The sequence below is a fragment of the Sceloporus undulatus genome, chromosome 1 (assembly GCF_019175285.1).
Source record: "Sceloporus undulatus isolate JIND9_A2432 ecotype Alabama chromosome 1, SceUnd_v1.1, whole genome shotgun sequence".
Classification (NCBI taxonomy): Eukaryota; Metazoa; Chordata; class Lepidosauria; order Squamata; family Phrynosomatidae; genus Sceloporus; species Sceloporus undulatus.
Genome location: NC_056522.1, coordinates 373,717,314 through 373,739,623, shown reverse-complemented (window position 1 = coordinate 373,739,623; position 22,310 = coordinate 373,717,314). Strand labels below are relative to the sequence as shown.

Sequence of the window (22,310 nt, the reverse complement as noted above, 5' to 3'; positions counted from 1 at the left end):
TTCTGCTACGTGGATGCAGAAGGTTCTATTGCATAAGTGGAAATCCACTCTTGCCATGTTAAATTCTTCTTCCAATGTAGAATTGCCTGCCGTTATAAATAGGTATTATAGGTCTGTTACAGACTGCCAAAATAAAGCTGCTTCAGGACTCTTTGGAGGTATGCTATTTAAATGATGCATGCATCCTAAGAATCCGGAAGCTGCACCAAAACTGCACTCCAGTGCTTAGGAATGGAGTGTGGTTTTGGCGCGACCTCCGGACTCTTAGGACCCATGCATCATTTAAATAGCATACCTCCAAAAAGACCTGAAGCAGCATTATTTTGGCCGTCTGTAACAGGCCATAGCTAAGTTTTAGTGATGCCAAGATGAGTAAAATATGCTACTGGCACTAAAGTTTGTGACCTGGACTTGAAATTTAACATGGTTGAGCAAAGAAGCAAGGCTGGTGTTAATTGGTAATAATATAGTTTTGATTCTTAGTACCTTGAATGAGTAAGCACGGGACGTTTTCCTCCGAAGGGTTACAAGAGGCAAGCTACTTCTGCAATCTGAAGGTTATACCTGCTAATTGGAAGATGGATATGCGTGAAATTTTGGAATCCTCCAGCAGTGACGAAGAAGAGGGAGTTGATGCTGGAAGTGAAGAGGAAGAAAAAGCAAAAAAAGAAAACAAGGAGGAGGAAGTAGCGGTGAGTGTATGTATTGACTTTGGACAAGTATGTAACATAGCATGCCCCTAGTATGACAATGCACTTTGTATGCTATGCTTGAAAATCTTAGTCTGATCATCTAAATCAGCCTTTTGACATAGTGTCTTCCAGATGTTCTAACTGATTTCTACATCTCTGACCATGGGCCATGGTGGCTGGGGCTAATGGGAACTTTACAGAAACATCTGAGGGACATCATTTTACAGATGCCTGGTAACCAAGTCTTAGAGTTTGTTCCTATCTTAGTAGGTTTAGGATTTCAGGACTCTTAATGTAAAAAGAGTTATGAAAAACTCAAAATTACAGATGGCTGATGTTTGTAGAAAAAGGTAAGGATGTATTGCTGAGAACCGCCATTCTGGAAACTGAAGGAATGGATTAATAAGTAATTATTTTTTAAAAAAATCTCCCTTCACTGTGTACTTCTCATAGATTTAGATTAGGGGATATTTTAATAATCATTATTCTTAAAAATCTTAAATTAACAAAATTGACATTTTAGTTAATTACAACTCAGCAACTAAATGATGAAGTGTGGTTTATAATGGAGGGAGGGAGACTTGGGACTCCAGATGTTGCACTGCAACAGGTGAAGGGTGGCTAAGAGTGTGTTTGCCTTTACATTTGCATTGTTGTTCACTTAAATCATGTATGTTTTCTTTTTGCCTATTCTGTAGCTTTATGCTTTCCCTTAGGATATGTGGGCATGACTTTTCTTTCCCAGATTCTGAAATCAGAAGTCTTTCCATAATTTTCTCAAGGTGCATTATTTTACATTCCTAGGATTCAGGAGTATGTGCTAACTATGGCCATGAAACTTTGAAATTTCTTCCACGTGCAGTAACTGTGTTAGATGTCAAATCTGTTTAAAGCTATGTATGCTTGAAGTGGATTCTTAATTGATAGTCGCTTAGTCTGGAATAGATCAAATTCATAGTAGTACATCACAACATTTCTGGAAGCTTTGATATGGATTAAGCTATCTCATACTAATGCAGAGCATTTGCACAGAATATAGTGTAAACAAATCAGAAGAACTACTGGTATTCAGAATACAGAGCCAGATCTCTCTTTTTAAAAAGGTGTTTGCTACATTGGAGTAATGTGTGTGCAGAACACTGCCTTTTCTGAGAAGAAGGAAAGAACTGTTGATAAGATCTCTGAGCTAATATAGAAGTTAGTATTTCAAGGTGAAGGAAAGCATTTCATGCAGTTAATGCACACACATGTGCATACCTCGTTGTTTAGAGAACTTTTGGTTTGTCCTTTCTAACTCTGCTGGGCTCTTGAATTCCCTTTGATGGTATTTTATGACTTGATCTTTTGCACAACTGTAAGGAAAAAAAAACAATTCAAGGAAAAATAGTTTGCACTGAAGTGTTTTTCTTGCACACTCTTTAAATTTTATGAAAAATGCCAAGGGAAGACATTGACTGGTAGAATAAAGAAGGTATCTGTAATACATTGAATAGTTATGTATTAGATTCAGCACTTAATAACGATATTACAGTGCGCCTGCATTTTATGCAGGCACGCCATCGCTGAAACCCGCGCCAGAAGAGTCTGTTGCACGCCCCGGAAAAAGAAATGGGGTACACGCCCATCACGCGTGCACCGTCACACTGTCATGTGCTGCGGACGCGAGCCCCGTTACTTCCAATGGGGCTCCTTACACGGAATCCGGAACGGATCCCCATGCAGGGGGAGGGTGCATTGTATTTTTTATATATATATATTAGAGTGAGCATTGTTAGTAATTAATTTTTTTATGCGCCATACATTATATATGCATGTAACATTTTAAGAGGAAGCATGGTGTAGTGGATTGAGTGTTGGACTATGACTCTAGAGATCATGACTCGATTCTCTGCTCAAGCATTAAAAAACCCAGTCGATGACCTTGGGCAAGTCACACTCTGTCATCCTCAGAGGATGGCAATGGCAAACCCCTCTGAAGAAACTTACCAAGAAAACCCTATGATAGGTTCGCCTTAGAGTAGTCGTAAGTCAACGTGAGGACAGAGAAATGTCTGATTTAAAACAATGTAAGCCGCTCTGATAGCCTTTTGGCTGAAGAGCAAGGTAGAAAGAGAAAGAAAGAAAGAAAGAAAGAAAGAAAGAAAGACTTGGAGGCACATGACAACAACAATGATTTAATATAGATTCACCATACCTAAGAGTGACCAGTTATGTCCTTTTTGCTTTGTGATCTAAAATTTTAATTTCCGTCATTCTGTAGTAGAACACCCACTGATGTGAAGCACCGCCTCCTCTTTATCCTATGGTTAAAATGAACTCTCCACTTGGTGTGTCCTCAGAGGCATGGGAAAAATTGTGCCATCTTTTGCCACATTGAGTATTTCTGGCAGGGTGGCAGAGACAAGAAACAGAGTCAGACCTCTGCAAACAGCATCTGCATTATGATCCTGTGTGTGCAGAACATTGCCTGTTCTAAAGAGGAGGAGAGAACCATTGATTAAACCTTTGAGTTAATGCAGTATTTTTTTTTCTATTTGTGGATCACTGTTATACTGCTTTTGAGTAAATTCAGTGCTTATGTGTGTTTCACAGGCTGAATATAACTTGAGCTTCTTTTTCTGCCCTCCGCCCCCCGGGAAAAAAAACAGTGAGGCAAACTGATTTAAAGTGCATGGGTCTTCCCAGTTGAAATCTCACCTTGGCCCTGAACACATGAGATACTTTTTTAGCAAGTTACTTTCTCACTCTGGCCCCTCCACATGTAATACAGGAATAGCTTATGTTGCTTTATGTTTTGTAAATTACTTAAGGGCCTCAACCATCCTTTAAGAACATTGATAAGACTTAAAGAGAAGTAATAACATTGACCGACATGCTGGTATTATTCTTAAATACAGTAGACCCATTGATTCAATGGGAACTTGGTAACTCAACACTTAAATAATGTCTGACATTTTATGAGTTCTATTGATTCAATAAATTGAAGTTAACAGTTGGATTTAGGCAGTGAGCTTAATAAGAGGTGATATGATAGGCCTGTTCAAATATTTGAAGGGATGTCATATTGAGGAGGGAGCAAGTTTGTTTTCTGCTGCTCCAGAGACTAGGACATGTAAAAGAGATTCCACCTAAACATTAGGAGGAACTTCCTGACAGTGAGAGCTGTTTGATGGTGGAACACACTCCCTCAGAGTGCAGTGGAGTCTCTTTCTTTGGAGGTCTTTAAGCAGAGGCTGGATGGCCATCTGTCAGGGCTGCTTTGATTGTGAGTTCCTGCATGGCAGGGGGTTGGACTGGATGGTCATGGGGTCTCTTCCAACTCTATGATTCTTTGATTTGGTAATGTCCTGCATCTTGCAGTGCCTTTGTCTTCCATTACAGTGGTCACTTTGGCCACTGCCTTCCTGTAAGGCTGGGAACATCCAACTGTGACCTGGCTTGCATTACAGAGACCTGGCTGGGGGCTGAGAGCAATGCAGTGTGGGCACAGGCTCTTCCAGCCAGGTACAGTGGTGCCTCGGGTTACGAAAATAATTCGTTCCGCGGCACCGTTCGTAACCCGAAAAGCCTTCGTAAGCCGAAAACCCATAGGCGCTAATGGGGAAAAAAGCCGCGGCTCTGCCGCGGCTCCATTTAAAACAGCGCCAGAGTTTTTTCGTAACCCGAAAAAACTTTCGTAACCCGAAACAATAAATCCCTATGGGATTTATTCGTATCCTGAAAAATTCGTAACCTGGGTATTTCGTATCCCGAGGTACCACTGTATACTGTTAGGGAGCAGACCAGGACATGTGGGCTGGGGGGAGGTGTTGCCATAGTCCATAAAAATACTCTCACCTTAACCAGGAACCCCATCTGGAAAACAGACTTCATCAAGTGTATTTACCTGACCTTGGAGGTTAAGGATAGTCTGGGGATCCTGTTGGTCTACCGTCCACCCCGTGGGCTAACAGACTCCCTAGCCGAGCTGACACAGCTGGTCTCGGAACTGGTGCTGGAGTCTCCCAGACTTCTGGTTCTGGGAGACCTCAACATCCCTTTTGAGGCCGGCTCACAAAATCTAACAGGTGCAGCTCGGGAGTTCATGGCTTCCATGATGACCATGGGCCTATCCCAGTTAGTCTCGGGTCCAACGCATTGCGCAGGTAATACGCTCAATGTTGTCTTTAGTATGGACTGGGACACTCCGTGGGCAGAGGTAGGCAGTACCTCTGCTCTGTCGTGGATGGACCATTACCTGGTTGAGGTTCGACTTAAGGCAACTACCCAAATCCCCTCTGGGGGTGGAGGACCGATTAGGATGGTCCATCCTCGAAGGCAGATGGAACCCAAAAGGTTCTAAGAAGCCTTAGAAGGGCTTATGGTTGGATCTGATGGCAATTCTGTTGATGCCCTGACTAACATCTGGGACAACGATCTCTCCAGGGCTATACTGTACACAGTATCGCTCCTAAGCGTCCTTTCTGGCCTGCTTCCAATAGAAAACCATGGTATATAGAAGATCTCCGGGAAATGAAGCAGGCCGCACAACAACTAGAACGCAGCTGGCGGAGACACCAGCACTTATCTGACAAGACACTCCATGAGGCTCTTTTGAAGTCATATGGAGTGGCAATGGACGCAGCAAAGAACTCCTTCTATGTTGCGCGTATTGCATCTGCGGAGTCACGTCCAGCAGAGCTGTTCAGGGTGGTCAGGGAGCTGACTCATCTTCCCCCCACCCTGAACCCTATTTTAGAACCAACTATAGCTTGCTGTGACGATTTTAACAACTCCTTTGCAGATAAAATCTCTCGGATAAGGGCTGATCTCGATGCTGGCATTTCAACAGAAACTATAGAAGAGGTATCCAGAGCTTCCATGGACTCTATTAAACTGGATCATTTTGAGTTTGTTCATACCGATGAAGTGGACAAGCTTCTTGGAAGTGTTAGGAAGACGACATGTTCTCTCGATCCCTGTCCTTCTTGGCTGACCGTCCAGGGTGGTGATGCTGTAATGTTACTGTTACAATGTATAATCAATGCATCATTCAGGGAGGGAAAATTTCCATCAAGTCTAAAACTAGCAACAGTTAAACTGTTGCTTAAGAAACCCTCCTTGGACCACCTGGTAAGGAATAACTACAGACCGGTCTCATTGTTGCCATTTCTAGGTAAGGTGATCGAGCGAGCGGTCGCCGTCCAACTCCAAGCAGTCTTGGATGAAACTGATTATCTGGACCCATTTCAAACTGGCTTTAGAGCGTGTTATGGAGTTGAGACTGCCATGGTCGCCTTAGTTGATGATCTCCGTCTGGGCATCGACAGGGGAAGTGTGACCCTGTTGGTGCTTTTGGACATCTCAGCGGCTTTCGATACCATTGACCATGGTATCCTTCTGGAACACCTGAGAGAGCTGGGCATCTGGGGCACTGCGCTCCAGTGGTTCCGTTCCTACCTCTCGGGCATATTCTAGATGATGCAGTTGGGGGACACTTGCTCCTCTAAGAGGGAACTGACATCTGGTGTCCCTCAGGGAGCTGTTTTGTCCCCCACTTTGTTTAACATTTACATGAAACCGCTGGGAGAGATCATCCAGAGACACGGTGCACGGTGTTATCAGTACGCTGATGACACCCAAATATGCTTCTCTGTGTCCCCCACTGATGCATTGACTAAGGATGGCGTCTCTCCTCTGAATGCCTGCCTGGAGTTGGTAATGGCTGCATGAGGGAAAACAAACTCAGCCTGAATCCAGAGAAAACGGAAGTACTGGTGATAGGTCCCCCAGGCCTTAGAAAGGAAATTTATCCACCTGTCATGAACGGGGTCACACTTCCCCTGAAGGACAAAGTTTGCAGTTTAGGAGTACTTCTGGACTCGTTTCTGCAGTTGACATCTCAAGTAAATGTGACGGTCAGAAGTGCTTGCGATCAACTTCGGTTGATACGCCAACTGCGGCCCTTTCTGGGCCAAAGGGACCTTGAAACTGTAGTACATGCTCTGGTAACTTCTCGATTAGATTTCTGTAACACGTTCTACATGGGGCTACCCTTGTACCAAGTCCGGAAGCTACAGTTAGTACAAAATATGGCAGCCAGATTGGTCACTGGTGCGTCCAGGTTTGACCATATATCACCTATCTTGAAAGATCTTCACTGGCTGCCCATTCGCTTCCGAGCGCAATACAAGGTGTTGGTCACTACCTATAAAGCCCTACATGGCTTGGGCCTGAGTTACTTGAGGGACTGCATCTTCCCATATGATCCGCCCCACACACTCAGAACATCTGGGAAGAACTTACTGGTAATTTCACCTTCCAAATATGTTGCCACATCCCAGATGGCCTTTTCAGTGGTGGCCCCATGGATGTGGAATGATCTACCCGAGGAGCTCCGTCTGACAACTCCCCTAGAAACATTCAAAAAGAGACTTAAAACTCTTCTTTTTGTCAAGCCTTCCCCCCTGAAGAATGAAGTTATCTACCCTGTTGCCATCGATTCCCTGCTTACCCTTGAAGGCGAATGATTGTGCTTAGAGTTCTTTAATTGTCTGGTTTTATTATGGGATTTTTATCCTTTTATGAAATGCCTCTATGGTTGTAATTGTTTGTACATCGCTTTGATCTGTGGAAAAGCGGTATATAAATAAAATTTGTTGTTGTTGTTGTTGTTATTATTATTATTATTATTATCCAACTTACGTACTAATGGCAACCCAGAAGTGATACATTTTATTTGGTAATGTCCTTCATCCAGCTGTGCCTTTGTCCTCCTTGGTGGTTATCCCATCTGGTCGCCCATGATGGGACCCAAGTTAAACTTTGCAAGTGTGGGACTGTTGAGGAAGAGGATCCACTTGGACAGGCAGAAGGGATAACAAGGGTTGTTCCCCTTTCCTTTCCCCCTTCCTTGCATTCTCTGGTTTTGTAAGGGCCCCGAAAACCCCAAATGTCTGTTCATGCTTAGAGGCTGCCTAGGGGGTTGCCATGGTGACGCACTGTTGGTCCCCACTGAGCATGCTCAGGAAGGGGGAAGATTTAGCAGAGGCTTGGCAGGCTGCCCGGGGAGGCTTACCAGATGCTTTGAAAATGGGCTGTCCCTTTGCTTTTCCTTTCATGTAATGTCTGATGGTTGTTACTTTATTATTAATCTAAAAAAAAATGGAAGAGACTATATGCCATGCTGCATAAGCCTGCCTTTGGGTTAGCAGCCAGAGAAAAGGAACACACAGATATTTTTGCAAATTAGGATGAAGTATGTTGGCACTCGGTGGTGAGCAGGTTAGGTAGAAAAGCAATCTCCCCCCCCTCCTTCCCTTTCACTTAAGAGCTAAAAAGTGCAGCACCTAGGTAAGGATCCCTTGTAATGCTTTGACCAGTCTGGGTTTCTGGAGGGGTGGGATTTAGATTTAGTAAGTTTATGTTGCCTTTCCCCACTACCCACCCCAGCAATGTAAAGATCCATATGCCTCTTTTTCCCCCTCCTCCTTTCCTTGCCAAAACCCAAGACCATTGTTGTGTGTGTGTGTGTGTGTGTGTGTCTAGGATTCACTCTGGCATAAAAGAAGGGCTTTTTAACAAAATGGAGTCACTTTCCATGCAAGCGTGCTAATGCTGAGCAAAGTGTGAGCTCTCATTCCGTTTGTGGAATGTGGAATCTCTCCTCCTCTTCTTCTTCCTCCTCCTTCTCCCCTTTTCTCCTCCCTCATGTTGTTACACACGGCAGCGAACAGGCCACATTTTGCAGGGTGTGAACTGTTGCAGAGCGCACTGGCTTTGTGTCTTAGCATTGCTCAATGCCCCCTTCTTGCAGGTAAGTGAACATGGAGGATTGTCTTGTTTGGACTTGAGATAATCATTTTATGTGTCGTTCCTTACAGCTGATCAGTTTGTTCCAGAGAGCTTTTACCTTTCAAACAAAAGAGGAAGGAGGGGGAAGAAGCTCTGGGGTTTTTTTGTTTTTGTTTTTTTAAGAAAAGAAAATGGCATTCCTGGGGATCTTTTCCCCCCTCTTCCCAGTCTTAGCTTGGAATATAATAAACTGTTGGAGGAAGCAGGAAGGTAAAGTACACTAGAGAGAGAATGCTAGAGGAATATCTGCAGAATCTATTGTTTCATAGGGCAGTAGAGCTTATTTGGGTGGAAAAGAAGACTTAAAAATGAATGTAAACGTGATGGAACCCTGGCACTTGCTTTTTATGCTGTCAGCAGAAAGTGGCCATACTGAATCACTAAGCCAAATTAATTATTTTGAATTCTTAAACATGGAACAGTGATGCCTCCTGATCTTTCCTCTCCCCTTGCATTACGTCTGAAGAGAATATTCAGATTCTTTTTCATCTTCTACTAGTGTTCTTAAGAAGGAGATACATGCCTAAGTAAACCAATGAATAGATTGACTTCTTTTAGCTTCTTTGTTGGCGCTGTAAAATGAAGTGTTTTCTTTGTATTTTCTGTTTAAAAATAGGGTGGAATTATTTTTTAATCAAGGTGTACAATTTTCTCAAAATGCCTTTGTGCTTTATTTGCTAGCTGGATATCTTTATTGCGGTTCTTAGCTGTGCATTTCCTTGATGGACCATCTCCTTCAGAAATGACACATGGGGACCAATCCACCAATCGTTGGCTCACTTAACTCCAGCAGAGCTTTTTGGAAGCTCCAAGCCATCTCCTCTTCAAATGTATGGAGTTTATGCAGCAACAATATTTGCTTGCTGGATTGGTCTTTCAAATGCTCCCTTTCCTATATGCACATCTCATTGTACCTGTATAGCAGTTTGAACCCAGGACTTTCTAATTAAAGACCAACCAGTTTTCTGCAATGTTAACATTCCCATTCATATAAATGTGTATGCTCTCTCTATATACATATTCCATCTGACCTGATTAATTTCAGCTTCTGAATAGGTTTCTTACTTAGACCATTGAATGGTCCATCAGTTGGATTTTAATCTAAGGCTTTGCTTACACAGAAACTGCTTTCAGGGCACCTGTAACAAATTGGAATTAATGCTTCTTCTGTGAAGTGACTTGCAAAAACAGTGCTTGCAAGAAGCCAAAGGTGACTTCTGCTGGTGACTTTCGGACATTCGGTTACTGCCACTGCCACGTGCAAGAGTCAGATCCAGATACTGTTATAAAGAAAACCAGGGTTTTTTTTTGCTGCTGTTCTGAAATAGTACATATTAACCTTGAGCGTTGTGTTTTAAGTAAGAATTTCAAATGTATTCATATTTTATGAGTTTTGGAAATTAGTCTAATGATTCTTCTCCTCCTCCTCCTCCTCAGCTCAATTCCATACCTCTTCCATTCCCCAGAGGTTAAACAATAGGATTTGGATTTGTCCTTGAAATAAGTCTGGTCTGCCTACACCTTTGTAAAATAGCAATAGTCACCCTTCTTCCTTGGATCTCTGATGTATTCATAACTCTTCAGTGAGTTAAGGAGATTCCAGAAGCTTCTATTCAGAGGAAGCCAAAGCCATCGTTCCATTACCAAGACTGCTTTGGGTTTTATGTATCACTGAAAAGAAGGTTTATTGGAGATCTTGCCTAGTTAAGGGTAGATGTTAATTTGTGGATGACTTTCGCCATCTTACAAGCACAAAAGGTTAACTTCAAATGAAATCTGAAGTTTACTGTCTTACTTAGAACTGAAATCATATTCCTGTGGGTGATTGATAGCTTTTAATACTGTTTTCCCCTTGGGGTTGTTGCTGCCTAAATGCCCTTGAGAGTCCAAATTGTAACTACAGGTAGCCATTGGTACAAAATGTGTGTTCAGAAAACGTGGCTTTAAAAGTGTGCCAAGATTGCATGCTTTCAAAATCCTTAAAACCTTGAGAACATACAATAAATATGGGGTGTTCCCTCTTCTTTCTCTTAAACATATTTTCTGTGTGACTGAGAACATCTGTATCTGCTGCAGCATAATGCCAGTATCCTTTTGACTCTTGTGTCCTTGTTGGAAGGTGTGTATGCTCATTTTTGGTGAGCTTTTTTCTCCTGCAGTTTTGCAGCTTGGGTCTCAAAAAAACTTCATTGTCTGTTGACCAAGTAATGTAGTAAAAAAAAGACATATTTGTGGCCTCCGGGCTTATTTGGAGTGCAAAAACAGCATTCCAACTTTTCCAGCATGTTCTAACATAGTGAGGCTTACACAGCATGGTGACTTCAACTGCTGTTATAAGTGTTTTGCATAAATGGTTATGTTTGTTCTTCCTTTGGGCTATCAGTAAGAATTGGGATATTAATAGTAGGGACACGGGATATTCAGCCGTCTGTTTAACTTTCTGAAAAACAACAAGCTGTATTATATATTTTCTTATTTAAAATGCTTCCAATATTAAAAGCAAAAGTAAAAAAATGAATGTTGCTGCTCAGTGCAGTTCTGCAGCCTTATAAATGGATGTCCTCTGTTTTGGGTACGTGTTAAGTGTGTGTGTGTGTGTGTAAAAAGTGGTTCCTGGTTTGAACAAAGGCTTCTATTTGCCTTTGTGACAGTAAAGCAATCCCATATCACTTGCAGAATCTGCTTTGGCATTCAAAAAGTAACTGTGCAGGTCCACAAGTTCTTTGTTACATGAATTGCGTTTTATATGTATTCAGATTGTAGTTTAAATATTTTACTTTACACTGAGAGCAAAGTCTGCTATGCAGAGTGACTGGAAGAAAATGATAATAATTGTATTTCATTTACTGTGCCACACTCATTTTCAAACTGCAATAACCTTCCTTTAAAAACAAACACAGTGGAAGTTTGAAGGAAAACAATTGCTTCATTATAAAACAGGGTTGGAGAACACAACTGAATTTGGTCAGTAGATATCTGTGTGCAGCTTCCAAAGAAGGAGCAATAAATTTACTTCTCTCGTATATATCCAAACCTTAAGTTTTTCTTCACAGGATCCTCATCTGACAATTGAAGAAAGAGAGACTGGTGGCTCCTAGAAAGAGTGCCTGATCAGATGCCACTCCAACTGTGACATAGCTTCCCCAGCTTGGCATTTTTATTAGGCTTTTTATTCTTCCAGGCTTGTATGATCTGTGTCCCTAAAGCCTGACTTCTTACTCCATTCTGGTTATGCTGTGAACTTGGATTTAGGTGTCTCTCTTCAGGAAATTTGTATGCTGTAGTGTGTTAGATATTTTAAATGTTTTATTTCTGGTCCAAAATACACGGCAGAGACCACTTTAACTGCCCTGGCTGAATGCTAGGGGATTCTTGGAACTGTGGTTTTGTGACACATTTAGCCTTCTATATCAGAGAGCTCTGGTGCCACAATAAACTACAATTCCCAGGATTCCCTAGCACAGAGCCAGGGCAGTTAATGCAGTCTCAAACTGGATTATTTCTGCAGTATATTTTGGACCTTTGTTAACTGTCTGCAGAACTATGCAAATCAAATACTTTTAGCTATGTCATTTCCAAATTTAGGTTTAAACGCTGAAGTGTATCCAGTGCACTTGAGAAAGATTGACTCTTGCCTCCTATATACGTAGAAAGCATGCTGTCCCAAACTGCATCCATTCTCTCTGAAATGAGTTAAAACCATCAAAGAGCACATACTCAGAACTTTTATGTACGCTGTAATATGCGCTGATTTTACTGGAAGCAAACAGAAAGCTAACATAACTTTCAGCTGTCATAGGATTGCTTTGTTTCTTCAAACTTCTCAGTTATACTTGAGAAATTTACATTATACTCATAAGCTGCTGAATCATTTTACTATTATTATGTAAAAAATGAACATGTACACTAGTGTGGCATTTATGAGCAAACAAGAAATCACAAGATCTAAGGAATTCATATAATTCTACTGATGTCTGCTAAATACTGCAAGTAAATGGAATAAAGACTTCCATTTTCATTTCAGAATCGGGGAAGAACATGAACATACTGACTTGAATGTCAGCCCACAAGTATTACCTAAACTAAGCATTAGGTAACAATTGAGTGGAGAGAAACTGAATAAAGAGTAAAAATTGTTAAAGGTACTTCAGTAAGAAAACCTTGTCAACAGAAATGCAGTTTTGTTTACCATTTTCCAGAATATTTGGAGGCAAAAACCAAAGCCTTCAGAAACATTTTTGGCACTTTTGATGAATGCTGAGGTTCTCAGAGGCTCATCCCCCCCCCCACACACACACCTCCATAGGCATGTATTTTGTTGGAAAGAGTCATTTATGCAGATAGCCCTGGTTTCAAGCCCTTCTCGGGTTAGTCTTCATAGACTGACTATACTAGGGTAAAGTAGAGTGGCATGGAGACATGTTCCATCGTTAACTCCTTGGAGAAAGGGCAGGATAAAAATATAGTAATGAGAAATCAGGAGGTTTCCTGCAAAGTTGTACATTTTACAGTACAATCTGTTATCTGACATGCTGCAGTACAGTTTAAAAATTCATAACAAATACATTGCAGAAGTGAGAGCTTAACCCTTGATGTGTGTGTTATTGTTACCTTAATTGCAAAGTATGGGTAGCGAGTGACAACAGAAATGGAGTCAAAAGAGGACCCCTGAGAAGTCAAGAGGCAGGTAGCATGGTTAAGGGAACCGTGAGGTTTGCAGAAAATTCTTAAATGAGCAGTGTGTCTGGAAGCGGTGGAATACTAGCTTCTGTTGCAGAAAGAAACTGAAAACATTTGAGGGTAACTGCAGCAGGTGGAAAGCCTGATTTAGAGAATGCTGCAGGAAGGTATGGTTGGCTGGATCCCTGGAGGTGGCAACATTTTGTTGCATGTCCCACTTGCTTAGTGAAGACTCAGAAATCTTGCTTAAAGTTTCAAGTCTTTTCAACTGAAAAACTAAACAGGGACCAGTAATTCTAACGGGAAGTATCTTGTTCCAGCTGCTGTCAGCCTGACGAAGATGAGTTCATATTCACAGGGCGATCAGTCAGTGATTTATTAAGGCTAAAGCCAGGTCCTAGAAAAAGAAGAGTGTTCAGTTGTTTCCGATCCTGTCAGTTTTCATTTGACATCACCATTCTTTCTACTACGTTGCTTGGATATCCATATACTGTTCATTCGTGAATCTTAAATTTTTCTTTCAGATCTGAAAGTTTGCTGAAGTCAGCTATCCCAATGCAAATGCTTGTGATGCTGCTATTAAATCAAATGTTTATTTTTTCAGAAATATTTGAACATCTTGACTTTTTCTGTTATTTTGACAGCTTGAGGAAGAGCTTGATCCTGAAGAGAGGGACAATTTCCTCCAACAGCTTTACAAGTTTATGGAAGACAGAGGTAACAATACTTAGCTTGGGCTAAAATGGGGAATATTAAAGCTAATGTAGAACTGTGTTTGACTAGTGTTGTGTTTCTTTCTGAATGAAGTGCTTAAGTGCTTTATGCTATATGGCCATGTTCATGAGAGTATGTTCCATTAAATTCAGTGGCATTTCATTCTGAATGCATACATACAGAATTGGCACTGTACATTATAAATGCAAAGCACCTAAAATTTATGAAATGTAAAAGATGCATTATGAGGCAGCATTTATGAGGGGAAGTACTTAGTTATGAGAGCCAGTTTGATGTAGTAGTTTGAGTGTTGGACTAGGACACAGAAAGTCCAGGGTTCAAATCCCTGGAGAGTCATCAAAATCCACTGAGTGACCTTGGATAGGTCACACACACTCACCCTCAGACAGGCAAGGTCAAAAGCCCACTGAACAAATTCTGCCAAGAAAGCCCCATGATAGGTTCACTGTGTTGTTGTATGCCTTCAAGTCATTTCTGACTTATGGTGACCCTAAGGCAAACCTATCATAGGATTTTCTTGGCAAGTTTCTTAAGGGGGGATTTGCCATTCCCATTCTTTAAGGCTGAGAAAGTGTGACTTGCCCAAGGTCACCAAATGGGTCACCACATCTGAGGCAGAATTCAAATCCTAGTCTCCAGAGTCCTGATTGCACTGCCTTTCAGGTTCACCTTAGGGTCTCCTTAAATCAGAAATTACTTGAAGGAACACAAGAACAAGAACAAACTTAGAGACATAGCTATGTTAGTCTGGAATATCATTATATGAGGGGATTTTGTACCATCTGCGAATTTGAGCATCCGCAGACAGCAAGCCTGCATTGTCCCCAGTGATGGCACATGCATGCGCCACCATTGAGGACAATAGAACTTGAGCATTCGTGGATTCTGTTTTCTGGGGGCGGGGTGAGTCTGAAACGGATCCCTCGCGAATACCGAGATCCCACTCTATACAGTGGTACCCTGGGATACGAATGCGCCGCCTTACGAAATTTCCGGGTTACGAAAAAAATCCATTGAAAAAAACTGTTCCGGGTTACGAAGGTTATTTCGGGTTACGAAAAAAAATTTGGTGCTTTTCGGCGCTTTTTCGCACGAAATCGCGGCTTTCGCTATTAGCGCCTATGGGTTTTTTCGGCTTGCGAAGATTTTCGGGTTACGAAAGCGGCGGCGGAACGAATTAAATTCGTAACCCGGGGTACCACTGTATGTTGGATCATATTATTTTTGTCAATAAACTTTGATGGAATATATATTTGTACCAATATACCGAGAAGGGTTTAGAAAACATATAGGTACAGTCGGCCCTTCTTATACACGGACTTTTTATACACAGATTCAAGCATACACGGTTTGAAAATGTTCCAAAAAAGTATAAATTTACCTTGATTTTCCATTTTTTATTAGGGACACCATTTTGCTATGTCATTATATTTAATGGGACTTGAGCATGCACGGATTTTGTTATACACGGGGCATCTTGGAACCAAACCCCAGCACATAACAAGGGTCCACTGTATAATATATTCTCATTGACTGATTCATATCTATTTGGTTGTTAGAACTAATCAGTCAGGGGTGGGTTTTTTGTTTTGTTTTTTTGTTTTGTTTTTGGACAATTAAAAAGTGTAAACTTCCTGTAAGCATCAATTTATATCAAACCTTTAAAAGTTCCAAGAGCATGTACGTATTTGAGGGGGTTCACATGAAGGGCATAGTGATTTAAACTGTCACGTCTCCCCATCTTGGCTACTTTTTATTGCTTTTTTCCAACTTGCAGGATTTATCAGCTAAAGAAAGGGAGAAAATACTTCAGTTCCCATTATGGAACATTTAGCTGACAGATCTGAATTTTAAGCATGTCTGAATCCTGTTTAAGCTAACCTTTTTTCCCACCAAAGCCAGCAAACAAATGTGAATTTCCGATTTTGAGATGTCTCTTCTGTCTAGGTAACTAGGAGAAGCAACTCATAATCGCATTTGTATTTTCACTAGCCCACAGTTACTCTTTGATTGTGGTCTAAAAAGAATCAGTTTTCATAACATTTGTGTTGTCACAGGTGTCAGACAAGAAGCTTGCTCAGTTGTGTGTGTAAAAGTCTGTACTGTATGATAAAACTGCAAGACTAATATAGCATTTTTTTATTCTGTTTTTCTCTCTCTCCCTCTCTTTTAAAAACTAATTAGGCACTCCTATCAATAAGCCACCAGTTCTGGGCTATAAGGATCTTAACCTTTTCAAACTTTTCAGACTGGTATATCAGCAGGGTGGGTGCGACAATGTAAGTATGAATTTTCTTGAAATTAGCCTGCATTATTGTCCTTTGATTTTAAGTGAACATTGAAATGATATTTTTGTTAGGGGTATTACAAAAAAATGTTAAGAAGTAAAACCTCTCTCCTTTCTCCCACTCATGTGCCCAAAAGATTGATAGTGGAGCTGTATGGAAGCAAATTTATATGGACCTTGGCATTCCTATTTTGAACTCAGCTGCTTCCTACAATGTAAAAACAGCTTATAGAAAGTAAGTAGCCCTTTTGCTTATCTAAATTGTATACATCTTGCTTTAAAGGACAAAAGCTCCTGAGTACAGTGGTACCCCGGGTTACGAATTTAATTCGTTCCGCGGCGCCGTTCGTAACCCGAAAGATTTCGCAACCCAAAAAAGCCATAGCCGCTAGCGCTGGAAAGCCGCGATTTCGTGCGAAAAAGCGCCGAAAAGCACCAAAAATTTTTCGTAAGCCGGAAAAAAAAAACCGTAACCCGGAACAGTTTTTTCCTATCTAATTTTTTCGTATCCCGGAAATTTCGTAACGCGGTCATTTCGTATCCCGGGGTACCACTGTACATAGATTTTTAACATCAAGCTTTTCTGTTTCAGCTGTGTTCATTCAAATAACTCAAAATAATGTAGATTCAAAACAAACATGAGAAACAGGATTTGGGGAGGGTCAAGGATGAGAAAAAATAAGCCCTATTTAGTTAGGAATCTCATTAACAACAAATAACTCCATTTTGCTGTATATGTTTTTATTTACTGTTAAATTTTCTTTTCTCCCAGGCAGTCAATTTCTGGGCTTTTGCAATGGCTGGCAATAATTCAAAAGACAATAAGTACAGTTGGTCCTCTGTGTCCACAAGCATCCAGTGCTTGAAAATATTCAAAAATATATAAATTCCAAAGAGCAAAGCTTGATTATGACATTTTATATAAAGGATATAATTATACAATGCTGTACTTAATGGGACTTGAGCATCCACCAATTTTTGTATCCATTGCAGTGGGAGTCCTGGAACTAAACCCCAGCAGATACCAAGGACTCGCTGTAATACAGTTTAAAGTGCAAAAAGAAGCCGATTACAAGCAGCTATGATGAATTGCGATAGCATTTCCTGTGGTCTTCCATGCCTTAATACAGTCTATCAGAGCGTCTGAAAGAGAGAGAGAGGAGGAAAGAAGAGGGAAAACATTTTGTTTAATGAATGGAATAGAGGAGTATGTTTTAAGGAAGTGTATGCTAGAAATGAAACAGGAATTCTTCTCTGGATCAGACTGTTAACTGAAGGGGGGATTTTAAAAACTGTATATTGTTCCTTTGTGTTGTGAAGAAGATGGAAAGAACTCTTTGTGCTTCCTCACTCCTAAATATGACTTCAAATATTTGTAGGTATCTTTATGGTTTTGAAGAGTACTGCCGCTCTGCAAACATTCAGTTTAGAACCATCCACCACAATGAACCAAAAATAATACCAATAATGCAGAAGCAAGAAGAACCAATGGAGGAAAATATAAAAGAAGAGCGAGAGATGTCCCCCATAGAGGTTCAGAATGAGGCAGAAGAAAATGAATGCGGCAGTGAAAGTGAAAAAGAAGAAATCGAGCAGAGATCTCCAAGGGTAAGCATTTTGGGGGGGAAATCGTCTGTTACTCCTATCATCCTTATCTCTTGTAATGTAGGGTATGCAATTTGTGTTGTCAAATCCCTCTTCCAGCTTTTTATTCTTAAAACTTTTTTATACCCCACTTCCCCCATAAAACCAGGACTCAAGGCAGCTGACGAATTATATTATACAAATTACAGTATAGTCAGAAACATAAAAATGATCAACTTTAAAATGGAATTAAACTATTAAACCATAAACAACACTTGTAAGCAATATAAAATAAATTTTAAAATGTGAAGATGCAATTTAAAAACTATACATAGCCATTCCTCTCTACATTGAGCACAAGTGCATTATCCATCCTTCCAGAGTTCTTCGTGGGCTTTGCACTTCCTTGTTTAAATCACACATTAATAGTGACATTTCTAAGCTGCTCTGAAACAGGTTCCTAGGCAGTGCTACAGAATAAAAGGAAACCAAGTTAAAATTCTTTTGGTGCTTTCTTTTCAGAAAGCTTCTGAATCAGGGAAGTATCTGTGGGACACTAAGGGGCTGCAAATTTCTTATGTCCCTGAATGGCTGTGGGAGGCATTTTCTCCATGCTTTTTAAGGCTCAGAGTGGGCTTTTTTTCCAAAGGAGGGGAAGTGTCTTACAAAAAGGCCTTTCCTGGGCCTAAAATGGCCCAGACCCCCTTCCCCCTCCTAAAGCATGGGAGAAATTTCCCCCACACCCTCTTAGAGGGTATTTTGGAGCACAAAATTATATTTAAATTGAGGGGAGGAAGTATTGACCCCTTGGGGGTCCTGGAGACAATAAAATGGCCCTGGGAGGCTGACAAACATTGCTCACCCCTATGTTAGGTCATAGATTCTTCTGTGAAGAGGGGGCATCTGCACTTTCTACAATATCGAACTCATTACCTGTTCTTTTGTCTAATTCTGCTTGTTCTCCTCTGTCAGATTCACTCTCAAAGCCCACTTTGTTTCTGAAGCCCCAGAATTCACATGTGAAACTGAAATGAATTCACACACACACACACACACTGTATTTGCTTATACACTCATCCCTCTACATTCGCAGGGGTTGGGGACACAGGATCCCCATGTATGTGGAAAAACCACAAATAACAAAAACACTGTTTTTACCTGAGAGAACACCTCTCTAGGAATCTCTAGGTCCTCCAGTGTAACACTGTGGTCACCATTTGCCAGATGTTGACCATAGAATTGCTCTGGAGGAGCTACAAATGCCTAGTGGGGTGTTCTCTCTAGGAATCTCTAGGTCCTTCCGTGCAACTTTTGGTTAAAGTTAACCATAGAGTGGCACTGGAGGACCTAGATATTCCTAGAGAAAGCATATTAATAAAATCTATGAATAATCAAATCGTCAAAAGTCAAAACCGCAAATGTGGAGGGATGAGTGTATTTTATCCCTGCTTTCTCGTGCCAGAGATGTTATCTTTTAAAGTAGATACTGTTGTACAGTGCACCCGCATTATACGCATATGCGCTGAAGCCGTGGGGAGCACACGGGGTGGCGTGTCCCATTCAAATGAATGAGGTGCACGACCATGGCGCCCCGCACCGCCGCACACAAGCCCCATTCAAATGAATGGGGCTTGAGCATAGGCGGAATTCGCCTTACACGGGAGGTCCGGAACGGATCCCCCGCGTAAGGCAAGGGCCCACTGTATTGATGTCTACAACAATTCTCCCTTCATGAAAGAGTTTCCTTGAACTATTTGAGAACTGTCATCAGTGTTTAAAGTGTTAGCTTTCTCTCTTCTTGGTCTTCCATGATTTATATTAGGGATGTGACCTGATTATCACACAGAGGAGGGTCAGGCCTGTTTTCTGCTGCCCCTGAGGGTAGTACCAGGCCTAATGGTTGAAGTCACAGGAGAGTATATTGTGATTGAACATTAGGGATAATATCTTGACAGTAAGAGTGGTTCAGCAGTGGAATGAATTGCCTGGAGAGGTGGTGGGGTCTCTGTCTCTGGACATACTCAAAAAGAGATTGGACTGCTTCCTGCTCAGGATGCATCAGCTGGGGATGCTGCATTGAGTGTGGGGTTAGACTTGGTGCCTCATGGGACCCCATCCGACTCTATAATTTTACAATTTCTCAAAAGGATATGCTTTGATTTAAGCCTGCATTCATTTGTTTGCATCTAAAATAATATTTTTAAAGGGAAAACCCCGGACTTTTTTTTTTAAATTATGCATATATACCTCATAGCAAGCACTATCCAGGAAGATGCATTTTTCCTTTCCCTCTTTCAGTGGAGAACTCCTCTTTTAAGATTATGCCTGCCATCTGCTGTTTTTTGTAAATTCCTATAGTTCAAAAGATTGACAAGAAAAGTGTTGCCCAATTTATTCAGGATGTATTTATGGGTACCTTTAAACAGGTTTTTGATCAATTGTTCTAGTTAGATAATTACAGTTTGCAGCCTAATTTATACTGAATTGGTAAAGGAATGAGTTAAATAGAGATTTGCAAGAGTATTCAGCATCTGCCTGTTCCTGAATTTTCAGGTACATTTGATTTATGGTTGCCAAGTGAAAAACAAGACATGGCTCCTTCACCTTTAAGAGTTACATAAAAGCAGGCATTTCAGCAGGAGTTGCTTGTCATGCAAGCTACACTTCTGAAATTCTCTCTTCCATATAATCATTAAAAGTACAGGAGCCTTGGTCTGTTTTTCACCTGGCTACCCTAAATTGGTTACATGTCCAAAACAACATGCACTATTGTTCTCCCAGCAGGGCTTTTTTTAAAATGGAAGCATATCACTCTGTTTCTTCTGGAAATGGCTACCTAGTTACTCTTATCTTTCTGTCTGTGTTTGCATTTCACAGTAATCCAGACCTAGAAAGAATTCTGGCTTGCTGTGAAGGAGGCTAGGTGCTAGTGCATGTTCCTCAATTTCCCCCATTCACCGGCTCCTTCAAGCAGGAATGATAGAATCATAGAGTTGGAAGAGACCGCAAGGGCCATCCAGTCCAACCCCCTGCCATGCAGGAAATCTCAATCAAAGCATCCCCGACAGATGGCCATCCAGCCTCTGCTTAAAGACCTCCAAAGAAGGAGACTCCACTACACTCCGAGGAAGGAGTGTGTTCCACTGTCAAACAGCCTTTACTGTCAGAAAGTTCCTCCTAATGTTGAGGTGGAATCTCTTTTCCTGTAGCTTGCATCAATTGTTCCGTGTCCTGTTCTCTGGAGCAGCAGAAAACAAGCTTGCTCCCTCCTCAGTATGACATCCCTTCAAGTATTTAAACAGGGCTATCATATCACCTCTTAACCTTCTCTTCTCCAGGCTAAACATCCCCAGCTCCCTAAATAGGGCATGGTTTCCAGACCATTCACCATTTTAGTCTCCCTCCTTTGGACATGCTCCAGTTTCTCCACATCCTTTATAAATTGTGGTGCCCAGAACTGGAAACAGTATTCCAGGTGGGGCCTGACCAGAGCAGAATAGAGTGGGACTATTATTTCCATTGATCTAGACACTATACTTCTATTGATGCAGCCTAAAATCGCATTGGCTGCTGCATCACACTGTTGACTCATGTTCAACTTGTGGTCTACTTGGATTCCCAGATCCCAAGGCATAGACCCTCTGTCCTTAGTCCACTTAGCATGTGGCTTGATTAGCATGATGCGTGAATTGAGAACTCTGACTTGTTCCTTTCCAGTCTGAAGGTAGAAGGTCTGCGGTTTGTTTAGATGACCCTTTCCCTATAGGGCAAGTCAAGTGGCATGTCCCAGCATGCTGCTTGAAAATAGTAAGCCAAAACCATAGCTTACTGTTTTCCCTCTTAGTTTTTCTCTGATGTCTGTTTAAGCTCGTTCATATGTTAACAGAATTCACATGCTCTGATCCCGAATAAGAAAACCCCAATGCTGGCTTTCTATGATAGAGTGGTGTACTCTATATGTACATGAATTCTCTGATATTCCGTTTGTCAAGAAGAAGCTTTAATTTCATACTGCAGTGTTGTATTGTGTAATCTTACTGCCTGGAAGGCAGCAGTGCATCTTAAATAGCCCGGTTTTCCCTTCTCCTGTCATAGGGACGACGAAGAATTGCCCGTGATGTTGCTGTGGCTAAAAAAGAAGGTGAAGATGATAAAATGCAGGACAAACTAAAAGATAGCAACAAGGAGAACAAAGAGGTGGAGGAAATGTCCAGTAATGCAGAAAAAAGGGAAAACGAGATGGTGCTTGGAAGCAGAAAGACCACACCAAAGCAAAAGGAAAAGAAAGCAAAACAGGAAGAGGAATCTGACAGAGAGTCAGATGAAGAAGAGGAGAGGAGGCAAGAAAAATATGTTTGTTTGTTTTTTCCTTTCTATCTGGTGTTGCAGTACATCTGCGGAGTACAAAAGGCTTGGAATCATTCAGCTTATGAAAATTATACTTACAGTGCAGTACTGTGTCTACTCCAAATCTAATTCAGTTGAGCTTACTCACAGGT

At 41.3% G+C, this 22,310-nt stretch overlaps 1 protein-coding gene across 4 annotated transcripts in view; it reads left to right on the top strand.

Moving 5' to 3' along the window:
• The window catches only part of ARID4A (AT-rich interaction domain 4A), an 81,444-nt gene that overhangs the window by 39,495 nt on the left and 19,639 nt on the right, over positions 1-22,310 (top strand). For 3 of the 4 annotated variants that reach the window (XM_042453594.1, XM_042453566.1, XM_042453576.1), the window contains exons 11-16: positions 523-698; positions 13,850-13,922; positions 16,125-16,219; positions 16,365-16,462; positions 17,607-17,835; positions 21,907-22,151. In XM_042453594.1, the coding sequence (XP_042309528.1) occupies positions 523-698; positions 13,850-13,922; positions 16,125-16,219; positions 16,365-16,462; positions 17,607-17,835; positions 21,907-22,151 (916 nt within the window). The remainder of the gene's footprint in view (positions 1-522; positions 699-13,849; positions 13,923-16,124; positions 16,220-16,364; positions 16,463-17,606; positions 17,836-21,906; positions 22,152-22,310) is intronic. The other variant, XM_042453585.1, reaches the window with a different exon arrangement.